The following is a 14,512-nucleotide window of genomic DNA, read 5'->3' on the forward strand; positions in this document are numbered from 1 at the left end:
TACCTGTTCGTAAACATTTAACTTGTGCTTCAAAAGCATCTGGGTGCCCCAGCCCACATCAGCACCCATTCTAGTTACTGTAATTGGGAACAAACTGATATCTGTACACTACCATTAGTACCATCTTCTTGTAACTTTTATTCCATTAATAAGGTTTGACAACTATCTTCATGGAAACCAACAAACTTCTTCCAAATCAGGACTCCCATACAAACCAGGTACATGTGCTTTGAAAAAAAAAACTAAGGACTGGTGGGGAGGAGAGAAGAGTTGCTTCATAAGAGTCCCTGCACACAGGAAAGATCAGCTACAAATAGTTTGGACCTGTCTGTGACCAGTGATGGTGGGAATAGGGGAGAGCAATATCACCAAGTGAAAAAGGTATTTCCCAACCCTAACATCAGCTGATGGCGCACTTCTAAGTTCAAATGTAAGCTTCCATCTATCTTGAATATGAAGGAAGGATGAGGAAGTGAGAAATAAAACATTCCAAGTAGCTTTTTGGGCGGTGGGGAGTAAAGGGAAAAGGAAGAACAAAGGGAAACCAAATGAGTCTTAAGTATTAATTATAAACAGTACTTTTTTCCATGAGAGAATTTCTGGATTGAAATATTTATGTTGAAAAGTTTAATAACAATGACATTAATTTATCAGCTGGGAGTTTCAAAAACAAAGTGGCTCAGCACACACAAAATCTTTGATAAGTTAGCCGAGATTAAGGCACACTAATGGTGAGCCAGTATTAACACATGCAAAACCATATATACAGCATCTCCTCTTTAAAACCTACCTCTTTTTACCAAGCTTTTAGTCACCCCTCCCAATATCTCCTCCTTTGGTTTGGCGTTGATTATTGTCTGATTTATGTTTTCATGAAGTACCTTGGGGTGTTTATCTATGTTAAAGATGCTTTATAAATGCAAGTTGTTGTTGCTGTTCCATTAAATAATCTTTATCTTCCCGCTTCCCATTCTGATGAAGTGTTTACATGAAATGTTAACCCAGATGGCGACAGACCTGCAGTGCATTTCCAGCATTTTCTGTGGTTTATTCCCTCCATATTTAATACACTGTATAAAATTCCAAAGAACCAACCCACTTTTTATTTACCCCACTGTATAGATTGTCTAATAGAGCCTCAGGATCAGAATGATTTGTGTTTAGCAGCTGCAGCTGGGCAGTGCGAAAGAACATGGACGTGTTGAGCAACAAATTAACAGGACACATTCTCCGTCATGTTTCACCATAACTATTTTCCAATCTCGGCAGGCAGTGTCAATGACTTAGACATCAATGTAGGGGGCATGATTAAGATGTTTGCAGATGATACAAAAATTGGCTCTGTGGTTGATAGTGAGGAAGAAAACTGCAGAAGATATCAATGGGTTGGTCAAGTGGGCAGAAAAGTGGCAAATGGAATTCAATCCGGAGATGTGTGAGGTAATGCCTTTGGAGAGGGCAAACAAGGCAAGGGTATACACAATAAATGGTAGGATACTGAGAAGTGTAGAGGAACAGAGGGACATTGGAGTGCATGTCCACAGGTCCCTGAAGGTAGCAGGATGGGTAGATAAGGTGGTTAAGTAGGCATACGGGATACTTTCCTTTATTAGCCTAGGCATAGAATATAAGAGCATGGAGGTTATGCTTGAACTGTATAAAACATTAGTTAGACCACAGCTAGAGTACTGCGTACAGTTCTGGTCACCACATTACAGGAAAGATGTGATTGCACTAGAGGGTACAGAGGAGATTTACCAGGATGTTGCCTGGACTGGAGAATTTTAGTGATGAGGTAAGATTGGATAGGCTGGGGTTTTTTCTTTGGAACAGAGGAGGCTGAGAGGAGGCTAAACTGAGGTGTATAAAATTATGAGGGGCCTAGATAGAGTGGATATGAAGGACCTATTTCCCTTAGCAGAGAGGTCAATAACCAGAGGACATAGATTTAAAGTAATTGGTAGAGGGATTAGAGAGGAGTTGAGGAGAATTTTTTTCACCCAGAGGGTGGTGGGGGTCTGGAACTCACTGCCTGAAAGGGCGGCAGAGGCAGAAATCTTAATCACATTTAAAAAGTACTTGGATTTGCGCTTGAAGTGCCGTAACCTACAAGGATACGGACTACGAGCTGGGAAGTGGGGTTAGGTTGGATAGCTCTTTTTCGGCTAGCACAGGCACGATGGGCCAAATGGCCTCCTTCTGTGCTGTAAATTTCTATAATTATATCTGGGAGCCACCTTTATGGAAGATGAAGAGATATTTAAAAAAGAACAGCAAATCAATTGCATCTCCTTAGCGTTCCAAAAATAATGCTTATCCATTCACTCAGTTTTCAGTTAAATTCACAATCCTACTAGCCAAACTGTTTCTTCTCTGCTCCAAAATAAGTCAGTAGCTTTCTGGAACATTCCTTCAATATCAGTCTGTATCCATTCCAGCCGAAGAAAACCAAAACTTAAAAAGAGAAAGACACTCAGCTCAGCCAGGGTGGTAGCTGCAGTGCTTTACTTAATCTCAGTGCCTCTAGAGAAGGCCAGGGAGGGGTTTCCTGCGTCTAATCAGCATGAGTGACCCCTGCTGGACAGTGCCTGTGCATGGCTATCAGGCAAGGGTGAAATCAGTTTGGCTGCAATGACCTGCATGGCCAAATAGTCACTTACAGACTCGCACACGAAGAATCGCTACTTGGGTGAGCTAATGGATGGCTGACAATCATCATGGAAGCAGATCCCCAGTGAAAGGCAGTGTGTCTTCAGGAGAGGACGGGCAAAAAGGGACGAGAAAACTGAAGTTGAAGAAAATAAACTAGATAAAAATATTCACCACAAGAAGTCTGCTGCTTTTAAAGCAATGGCATGCATTTCTGATCTGCGCACTGTTCAATGCCAATCAACATGAACAAAGAAGAATCACAACATTTGCTGCTTTCTTTCTTTACAGTGCGAGAAATATAAAGGTTTAAATCTTAATTAATATCAAAATACATTAAATGCTGTGCACTTTTCCAACTGGGATTTTATGAACATAGTTTAATGGATTAAAAGGCAGCACAACATAACACACATGGCAGGATAGTAAGGCAGGCTGTATGTACGTCGTGCACAGCAAGAAGGACAGACACAGTAGGATGGCCTGCATAGCAAAAAGTAGAGGTGAGTTACTTAGTCACTCAATTCTTATTCTTTGCTTTTGTTTCCTTTGAGACTTTATGTAATATGCCCATCTCAAATTGAAATAACTGAAAGCTAAATGTTATCACGTTTGCAAAGTAGATACCAATTCTGGCATCCCAGAATTGAGATACTTTTAAAACTACAGGTCACCACTTTTCCTTCTGTAGGCAATAAACATCTGCAGGAAAAATTATAATTTAAATCTATTCATTTAGTTTATGGGCAAGTTGCTATGCTGAAAGGGATAGGGTGTGGGATCTTGCAACTTGTTGATCCTTGCCATGTCCTAATTTGTCAGAAGCTACCAGACGTCAACCTAGAAAGTTAGCAAAAGCTGGCAAATAACTTTAGAAATGCAGTCACAGTCCCAATGAATTTGACAGCTGAGAAACAGTCTTGAACAGCCTTGTGACACGTGAAGATAAAGAGGTACACTAAAAGTGCAATAGACACGGGCTTGTCATAACTTGAGCTGCTCTATAGCCAATGTTCATCATGAGTACGGTCCTACCCACTTATCATGAATCTGCTTATGTCGACAAAAAAGTAAAGTCCCAGTCCCTTCTCCGCACTTTATGTCAATGTCATCAGAAAAAATAGCACATTAAAGTCAACTTTTTTTTTTTACTGTCTAACAGCATCAAAGGCTGCTTATGACAACAGGCCTTTTTATTTTACATTTTCTGCAGTACTGAGTTCAGTGACAGTCCTGATTGAAATGTTCCTGGTTCATGGAAGCTGGACATGGAGGGACGATTTTTGCACTTCTGGATGAGAATCTGAACTTGACAGCTGCTTAACAGATGTGGGGGGGATGTCAATGTTTACATACCTGTGCTGTCAGCTTGTACTGCAAAGTGAAAATGGAACTATTAACTAGACTGGAAAGCATGCTGATGGCGAGTGTCATGAGCACGGTACGCACTCACCTGGTGCAGATAAAGGACTGGCGCGACACAGACACTGCTGCACGCTCACTTGGGGCAAGTAAAAGGCTTTTGTGACACAGCCGCTCTCTGCCGCACACAGGTAACGGCTCGCACAGCACCACAATTCTTACTTTCCAATTCTTACTATCCCAGCCTATAAAGTACAGCTATTAACAAGAAAGTTATTGAAAAAAGTTTAAGTTCTTAGATATAATTTCACTCTCGTGCGCTTGACGCTGCTTCCTGTTCTGGGCCCCATGGCAGCTTTGAGGCAGATGGAGGGTTATGGATTTTAAATGAACAAATTTACTTTCAAGTAGCTTCAAAATGGATAAGGATACTACTGAAACAAAACCATGGAACTGAGTTCTGATGAAGGACCACACCAGAAACTTAACCTGTTTTTTACTCTTTTAGATGCGAATCAACCTGCGGTGAATTTAAGTCATTTTCTGTCTTTAAAACCTTAAAACACAAATAGTTAGAAATTTCTGTTGATAATAATGATGGCAGGCTTAATGTACTTATATGACATTGCTCTGTTGACTATTCTAACAGACATGGCAACCCATTTAAGACAAACAGATTGATGCCCGCAAGAGAATGCCAGGAGCAGCACCAGGCGTACCTAAAAATGCAGTGCCAACCTGAAGAAGCTGCAACATGACTACATGCATGCTAAAAAGTGGAAGCAGCCTGTTCTAGACAGAGCTAAGCGATCCCACAATCAACGGATCAGATCAAAGCTCTGCAGTCCTGCCACATCCAGTTGTGAATGGTGGTAGACCATTAAACAGCTAATGGGAGGAGGAGGCTCCATGAATAACCCCATCCTCAATGATGGTGGAGCCCAGCACGTGAGTGAAAAAGACAAGGCTGAAGCGTTTGCAACCATCTTCAGCCAGAAGTGCCGAGTGGATGATCCATATCGGCCTCCTCCTGAGGTCCCCACCATCACAGAAGCCAGTCTTCATCCAATTCGATTCACGCCACGTGATATCAAGAAACGGCTGAGTGCACTGGATACAGCAAAGGCTGTGGGCCCTGACAACAGCCCGGCTGTCGTGCTGAAGACTTGTGCTCCAGAACTAGTCGCGCCTCTAGCCAAGCTGTTTCAGTACAGCTATAACACTGGCATCTATCCGACAATGTGGGAAAACTGCCCAGGTATGTCCTGTCCACAAAAAGCAGGCCAAATCCAATCCGGTCAATTACCACCCCATCAATCTACTCTTAATCATCAGCAAAGTGATGGAAGGTATCGTCGACAGTGCTATCAAGCAGCACTTAGTCACCAATACCCTGCTCACTGATGCCCAGTTTGGGTTCTGCCAGGACCACTTGACTCCAGACCTCATTACAACCTTGGTCCAAACATGGACAAAAGAGCTGAATTCCAGAGGTGAGGTGACGGTGACTGCCCTTGACATCAATGCAGCATTTGACCGAGTGTGGTATCAAGGAGCCCTAGTAAAACTGAAGTCATTAGGAATCGGGGGGGGGAAACGCTCCACTAGCTGGAGTCATACCTAGCACAAAGGAAGATGTTTGTGGTGGTTGGAGGTCAATCATCACAGCCCCAGGACATCGCTGCAGGAGTTCCTCAGGGCAACGTCCTAGGCGCAACCATCATCAGCTGCTTCATTAATGACCGTCTCTCCATCATAAGGTCAGAAGTGGGGATGTTCGCTGATGACTGCACAGTGTTCAGCGCCATTCACAACTCCTCAGATAATGAAGCAGTCCATGCCTGCATGCAGCAAGACCTGGATGACATTCAGGCCTGGGCTGGTAAGTGGCAGGTAACATTCGTGCCACACAAGTGGCTGGCAAAAAGCGAGCGTCTAACCACTGCCCCTTGACATTCAACAGCATTACCACCGCCGAATCCCCCACCATCAATGTCCTGGGGGGTCACCATTGACCAGAAACTTAACTGGACCAGCCACATAAATACTGTGGCAACAAGAGCAGGTCAGAGGCTGGGTATTCTGTGGCAAGTGTCTCACCTCCTGACTCGCCAAAGCCTTTCCACCATCTACAAGGCACAAGTCAGGAGTGCGATGGAATACTCTCCACTTGCCTGGATGAGTGCAGCTCCAACAACACTCAAGGAGCTCGACACCATCCAAGACAAATCAGCCTGCTTGATTGGCAACCCATCCACCACCTTAAACATTCACTCCCTCCACCACCGGCGTACCGTGGCTGCAGTGTGTACCATCTACAAGATGCACTGCAGCAACTCGCCAAGGCTTCTTCGGCAGCACCTCCCAAACCCGTGACCTCTTCCACCTAGGACAAGGGCAGCAGGCGCATGGGAACACCACCACCTCCAAGTTCCCCTCCAAGTCACACACCATCCTGACTTGGAAGTATATCACCGATCCTTCATCGTTGTTGGGTCAAAATCCTGGAACTCCCTCCCTAGTAGCTCTGTGGGAGTACCTTCACCACACGGACTGCAGCGGTTTAAAAAGGCGGCACACCACCACCTTCTCAAGGACAACTAGGGATGGGCAATAAATGTTAGCCTTGCCAGCGACGCCCACATCCCGTGAACGAATAAGAAAAAATATTTTAAAATTAAGTAAAACTCATCACATCAATCCCACTACTTATTTTAGTTCCAATCCCTGGCAATTTCACAAGGGCAGTGACAAGAGTGCTTAAGTAAAGCCACATAATGCATCTACATTGGGCAAAATCGTCCTCATCTGAAAAAAGCAGCTGTAACTAATCTTGAAGCAAATAAAACTTTCACATTAGGCATGCTTCGGAGGAAATGAAGCTGTATTTGTTTAAATAACTTATTTGGGGAGAAATACAACATAAACACACCTGTAACAGCAACTCAGGAACCATTAAATGATCTTAAAAACTTTTATGCCTCAAGTTTATGCACAACCAACAGTAGGAGAATGTAACATCTCCATTGATTGCTTCTAGCAACTTCCAAAGCAATCACCATTTTTCTCGTGAAACTCCGAACAGCTTGTTGCATGGATTGAAACATCGACGGCTTAAAAAACTGATGGTTGACACGTGTGGCTTTGGGTCTTTCAACAGGGAAAAGATGGGGAATGTTTTAAATTGGAAGGCGAGCTGCTCTGAGCTATTCTTGTACATTTCCTAGTTTTTGGCTCAAGATGCATAGGATTGCATAGAAATTGTAACATGGAAATAGGCCATTTGGCCAAACCAGTCCCTGTTCGTGTTTAGCCTCCACGAGCTGTAGTCCGGTTCTCATATCCTTTTATTCCCATTTCCTTTAAAACGTGTATAAACAGTGTTTCCTCTGCACTTCCAGCCAAGTTACGGCAGCGGAACAGGGTCAGCTTTGAGAAAATTTCCAGCCACGGTCTCTGCTTCAATCACTGTGCATTCCACAGCCTCGCAACCCTCTATTAAAAAAGTTTCTCCTACTCTCTGTTCTAAATCTCTTAGATTTAATCTTGTATGTATGTTCCCTTGTTCAAGACCCTGCAACCACAGGAAACAGTCTATTTCTACCTACACTCTCCACCGTTCACTGTTCATCAAATTACCTCTAAATCTCTTTTCTAATGAAAAGAGCCACATTTTTTAAAGTCTTTCTTCATATTGGTATTTCTTCATATCTGGCAGCCTTCTAGTGAATCTGTGCTGTACCAAATCTATTGCCTTAATATCCTTTCTGTAGTTTGGAGCCCAAAACTGTACGAAGTTCTCCAACTGTGGTTTTACTAGGGTTTTATAAACACTCACCATTACATCTTGGCTGTTATATTCTATACCTCTTGCCATATATATTCCATTAGCTTTTTTACAGCCTTATTCACTTGAGGTACTGCTTTAAAACCTTTGTGAACTTAAGCCCCAAAATCTTTCTGCTCTTCCACTTCACCCAGCTTTCCCCCCATTCATTTTTTACTTTAGCAAACCACTTTTATCCCATTCTACCACTTATCAATATCCCCTTGCAGCTTCCTTTGGCCCTAAGAATTATTTACTATGTCTCCTATTTTATTAGCGGCTGTAAATTTGGACACCACTCACCCTAGTGATCTATAATCACTTACCACACATTTGGACACCATTCACTCAGCCCTACAATCAAAATCATTTATGTGTTCAGTGGACAAAAGCAGTCTTTGAGACACTGTTATCCTTTTCCAACCACTCAGACAAACTGTCCTTAACTCCTACTCTCTGTTTCCTCCATTCAAACCAGTTTTTAATCCAATTTGCTACCCTCACCCAAATTCCCTCCCCTTAATCTTCTCCAATAGTCTCCTGTGTGATACCGGTCAAAGGCTTTCTTAAAATCTATGTACACCACATTCATTGCATTACTCCCATCGCTATATCTGTCACTTCTTCAAAGAACTCGATCAGGTTTGTCGAGCACGATCTTCCTTTCTGAAATCTGTGTTGGCTGCTTCTAATTAATTTTTTTTTACCTCTAGATACCTATTAATTTCATCAATAATTAAAGATTCCAAAATGCTCCCTACCACTTTGTCTTCCTTTTTTGAAAATGGGCCTTTTACTGGTCACTCTCCAGTCCTCTGGCACACATCTACTAACAATAGATCCATGAAATATAATGTTAGAGCCTGCGCTATCTCTACCCCCATTTCCCTCAGAATCCTTTGATGTATCCCATCTGGTCCTGGCATTTTGTCCCCTTTTAGCTTAACTAAATTCTCTATTTAAAAAAAAAATGTATTATATCTCTAGTCTCACTTTTAACCAAATCAAGATTTACCTCCTCCAGAATATCTTTCCCTTTTGTAAACACTGAAGTAGGTACTTGTTAAGTATCCCCGCCAATTTCTGTTTATCTTCTACTCTCCTGGCCTCTCAGGGGTCTCACCTCACATTTAACAATTCTCTTTTTACTGATATATTTGTAGAATACTTTACTGTACTCCTTCCCTGCTTTCCTCATCCCTTTCCTAATCTACTTTCTCACATTCGCCACCTTTTTAAAAAAATCATTCCAAGAAGCCCCATATGCCATCTTCAATTTTAGTTTATTTCTAATCCCTTCATTTATCCATAGCATTTTGAAACTTGAAGTAGTCTTCCTTTTTCAAAATTGTACATATGTATTCTGCAACTTTGGATAGAACTGAAAAGCAGAGAAGTTATGTAAAACTTGTACTGAACTCTGGTTAGACTACACTTGGAGGACTGTACAATGTGGTCCATATTATAAAAAATGATAGAGGCATTGGAGAAGGTGCAAAAAAGATTCATAAGGATGATGCCAGAATTGAGAGGATATACTTATCAGGAAACGCTGGGGCTCCTTTCTTTAGAGAAGAGAAGGCTGAGCGGTGCCCTGATAGAGGTCTTTAAGATAATTAAAGGGTTTGATTGGGTAGACGTAGAGAAAAATTTTCCACTTGTGGGGGAGTCCAAAACTAGAGGACTTCAATAACTAGATGGTACCTGAAATTTGCAAAATTGGTTTCAGACTCCAATGATAAAGGAATCTTTTGGAGATTCATTTCACATGGCAAGTACAACTAAGTTGTACACTGAGCGTAGAACTACATTGAATATACAGCACTTGAAACAAGCCATTTGGCCCAACTAGTCCATGTCGGTGTTTGTGCTCCACTCGAGCCTCCTCCCGTCTTTCCTCATCAAACTATCAGCATAACGCTCTATTCCCTTCTCCCTCATATGTTTATCTAGCTCCCCCCTAAATGCATCTATACTATTTGCCTCAACTACTCCCCGTGGTAGCAAGTTTCACATTCTCACCACTCTCTGGGTAAACAAGTTTCTTCTGAATTCCCTATTTGATTTCTTGCTGACTATCTTATACTGATGGCCTCTGATTTTGCTCTTCCCCACAAGTGCAAACAATTAACTTTTAATGGAAACATAGCTTTAAAAATAACATTACATTTCTAGGCATTAATATTAATATAGCATAGAACTAGCCTCCTTGGAGAGGGTGGGAAAAAGGTAGGTAGAACCCCTTTGGAGTCAAGGTGGCTCCAAGAGGGTATGCCTAGCAATAGAGGTTTGGAAACAAGTCAGCTCTTTGTAGCAAACTTAGTAGTTTAATACTTGAGCCAGGCAGTACACCATGGCATTGTTGATGATTGACCAGCCAGCCTGGTTCACTAATGGAACCTATCACTGGGGTTGAGATTCATCCCACTCGGCTCCAGATAACACTTAGTCCAAAACCCTAAAACATAACGTGGACACAGTGGACAGCTTACCAGTAACCTACTCTGGTAAGCTGCACGGTTTTAGCTGATTAAAATTCAACAGCACCCACATGCACAATTGGTTCGGGTGGAAAGGGTGCTGTTCCAAATTCTCGGCTCTGCCAACCTGCACCTAATCTCTCCGTACTTGGGTAAGTGTGATATGCAAATGTCCCTAGAGGAAGAGAGCATGCACTCCATATTGGGCATAGATTTCTAAGCAACTTGCATAAAAGACTCAAACATAGTAATGGGTTTCCTTGTGTGTCAACTGCGCTCTGAAAAATGAACATAATAGGATTTGATTCAGCAGTTACCTAACACTTTTTAAGATAAAGTTGCTTCTGGGCAAAGTATAAGGCAACTAGCCACTGAGCAAGCAGACCATTAATTCCTGGTGTCAAAACTCAATGAAGTCATTACTGATTACCACCATGCATCAGCGAGAGGGGGACAAACAAAACTCAGCCATACTTCACCATTGCTTAGGCAATTTTCATAGGGAATTTCTCACTTCTGCTGGATACACCCTAATGGACTGTCTGGTAAACCAGTCAAGTGCGTGGACTGTAAAAATGGCCAATACTAGTTATTTAAAACAATACATCAACAGTGATTTGAAGAATATTAAACACAGTTAGAAAAATAACGTGCAATATCAACTATTTCGCTGCATGTTAAAACACCAACCTCCACATAAACAACCTGATCAATAAATATCTGATAGGAAAACATCCTACCTGATCTGAGCTGTTTAATTCGCCCATTGTTGTTGCTGGTGTCCACTGGCAAGAAGTCCTTGAACCATGTGATTTCAGGGTCTGGGTTCCCACTGGCAGCACAAAGCATTGTAGCTGTGCGGGTCCGTTCCACCACCTTCAGCTGTGGGCCCATATCAATGGTGGGGAATCCATGAGGCAGCTGTTCCTCTGTTAAAATATAAGTGTTAATAATCAGCATTATAGTTAACCTCAAAAACAACAGGAAGACATTTTTTGTAATGTTATCTTTTCCGCCATCCTACACATTTTGGGTAAAAATATTACCTCTCAGGCTCTTCTCTTTCTCCTCCCTTCCTCTCACCTTTTATTTCTCCCCTTTCAAATACTTTGCCCCCTCCTCCACTATCTATCCCAACCGTTCACCACTCTGCTGCCTTCCTTCTTACTGCCATGCTGTTGTCCCAGGCTTGGGAAAAGCATACAGTTAACCCTTTATTATGCTTTTCTGGGCATTCTCTGAAATGCCCATCGAGGCTCCCATCACTGCCTCCTTAAAAGTAGCAACCCCGAGTGCCCTATCCTCCTCTCGTCAAGCTTACAACCCAGCATGCCCAATGGGGCTAATCTCGCCAAACAAATCTTCCCACTCACCACCACTGACCCCTTGGACTCTGCCAGCGGATCAACAATCACCACCCCTTTCCGCATTTCCCTTCAGAAGATCCATTCACTTGTAAACAAGGCCCTCGCCATCCACGATCTTATTGTGGATGACTGCACTGATTTGACACATGGATGGCGATACCTTACCCCTTACTGAAGCCTCCCCATCTGGCTATATGTTCCATCATCTTATTCTGCCCCTAAGTCACTTACAATTGCACTTTCAAGCTATCAACTGCCTAGCCTTTGACTCTCTATACGCCATAATATTTTTGTAGCTGTCGATCTGCTCAACCATTCCCTCTCCCCCACCTTTGAAGCCCTTGTCCTCAGTAAAATCATTACTCTCATCCATCTTTGCTCCTTCAAGTCAAAGGGGTGCAGACTTGAGTGCATCTAGCATACAAGTAGTTTAGCCATCCATCACCAGATCTGCCTGAACATATCAAGTGTCATTAGGCCTCATTCTCCTCTGCCAAAACTGCCCACCACTCCAGGATTATTCTGGAAAGCAAAGAAAGCACCTGGTTTCTTTTCTCTATTACAAATCATCTTCTTATACCCCTCGCCACTGCCCCCTCCACCCTCACCTCCAAAAATGTGTGAGGAGCTCATAGATCTCGGTCACTAAAATCGAGACCTTCCGTTCAGCTGCCTCTTCCCTATGCACGCCAAGCCAAACCTCCCCCAGGCTCCCATCTGCCTTAGTCCTAAATTCACATCTTTCTCTAGGTCCGTCTCCTATCTTCCCTCAAGCCCTCTCCGAGCTCATCTGGGTTCATGAGACCCATCTCCTATCTCCTTGACACCATTTCTGCTAAACTGATTTGTACCAAATTGGTGGCAATCTTGAAGTCTTATTTGTCTTCAAGCTGAACTTTCCTCACTATATGCTCGCCAGGACACCGCTAACTTATAGCCCGATAACACTGCCTGCCTCTGTTCCTCTGCTGCTGAAAACCTCATCTGTGCCTTTGGAAAGGTCAAATTTGGAGGTAACAATGATCTCCTGGCCAGTCTCCGATCCTCCACACCCCCCTAAACTTCAGCTCATCCAAACTACGAATATAAGAACACAAGAACAAACGAATTAGGAGTAGGTGTAGGCCACACAACCCCTCAAGCCTGCTCCCCCATTAAATAAGATCTTGGCTGATCTTCGACCACAACTCCACTTTCCCGCCCGATCCCCAAATTCCTCTAGAATCCAAAAATCTGTATCTCAGCCTTGAATACACTTAACGAATGAGCATCCACAGCCCTTTGGGACAGAAAATTCCAAAGATTCACAACCCTCCGAGTGAAGAAATTCCTCATCATCTCAGTCTTAAAAGGCCAACCCCTTATCTCAGTCTAAAAGGCCAACCCCTTATCCTGAGTCTATGCCCCCTTAATTCTAGACTCTCCAGCCAGGGGAAACAACCTCCCAGCATCCACCCTGTCAATCCCCCCTCAGAATCTTGTATGTTTCAAGGAGATCACTTCTCATTCTTCTAAACTTCAGAGGGTATAGGCCCAATCTACTCAATCTCTCCTCTTAGGACAATCCTCTCATCCCAGGAATCAATCTAGTGAACCTTCGTTGCACTGCCTCTAAGGCCACTATGTCCTTCCTTAGATAAGGAGACTAAAACTGTGCACAGTACTCCAGGTGTGGTCTCACCAAAGCCCTGTACAATTGTAGCAAGACTTCCTTACACTTGTACTCCAAACCTTTAGCAATTTGCCTTCCTAATTGCTTGCTGTACCTGCATGCTAGCGCTCTGTGTTTCCTGTACGAGGACACCTAAATCTCTCTGAACACCAACATTTAATAGTTTCTCACCATTTAAAAAATATTCTGTTTTTCTACTCTTCCTACCAAAGTGAATAACCTCACATTTCCCCACATTATAGTCCATCTGCCACCTTATTGCCCCTCATTTAACCTGTCTATATCCCTTTGCAGGCTCTTTGCATCCTCCTCACAGCTTACTTTCTCACCTAGCATTGTACTGTCAGCAAACTTGGATACGTTACACTTGGCCCCTTCATCTAAGTCATTAATATAGATTGTAAATAGCTGAGGCCCAAGCACTGATCCTTACGGCACCCCACTAGTTACAGCCTGTCAATCTCAAAATGATTAGTTTATCCCTGCTCTGTTTTCTGTCCGTTAACCAATCCTCTATTCATGCTAATACATTACCCCCAAGCCCATGTGCCCTTATCTTGTGTTACAACCTTTTATGTAGCACGTTGTCAAATGCCTTTTGGAAATCCAAATATACTACAGGAAACTCTTTATTATCCGGCACCAACGGGACCGGCATGGTGCCGGTTTATCAAAAAGTCCGGATTGCAGAGCGGTATAGTTAAAAGGTACGAGAGCGCCGTACACAGCAACAAATCCAGGCTTCCCTGTTGCTTAGCAACATATGCAGGAACTCCGGCCACAGACCAAGCGTCCCTGTTGCTTAGCAACAAGTCCAGGAACTGCCACTAATATGAAGTAAAACTTACCTGAACCTACTCCTGAATTTTGCCGGTTAACAGAGATTTCCGGTTATTTAGGTGCCGGTAAATCGAGAGTTTCCTGTACTTCCACTGGTTCCCCTTTATCTACCCTGCTAGTTGCATCCTCAAAAAACTCTGAAAAATTTGTCAAACACAATTTCCCCTTCATAAAACCACGTTGACTCTGCCGAATCATATGATTTTCTAAGTGTCCTGTTACTACTTCCTTAATAATGGATTCCAGCATTATCCCGATGACTGATGTCAGGCTAACTGGCCTGTAGTTCCCCGTTTTCTCTCTCTCTCCTATCTTG

General features: G+C 43.0%; 1 protein-coding gene across 11 annotated transcripts in view; it reads right to left on the minus strand.

Annotated features, from left to right (window-relative positions):
- Positions 1–14,512, minus strand: part of LOC147122263 (receptor-type tyrosine-protein phosphatase F-like) — a 654,652-nt gene that overhangs the window by 254,260 nt on the left and 385,880 nt on the right. For all 11 annotated transcript variants that reach the window (XM_085983216.1, XM_085983218.1, XM_085983215.1 and 8 more), the window contains exon 5: positions 11,058–11,246. In XM_085983216.1, coding sequence (XP_085839342.1) covers positions 11,058–11,246 — 189 coding nt within the window. The remainder of the gene's footprint in view (positions 1–11,057; positions 11,247–14,512) is intronic.

This window comes from Somniosus microcephalus, chromosome 3 (genome assembly GCF_052327205.1).
Source record: "Somniosus microcephalus isolate GS21.2 chromosome 3, FLI_Smic_1.0, whole genome shotgun sequence".
Taxonomy (NCBI): Eukaryota; Metazoa; Chordata; class Chondrichthyes; order Squaliformes; family Somniosidae; genus Somniosus; species Somniosus microcephalus.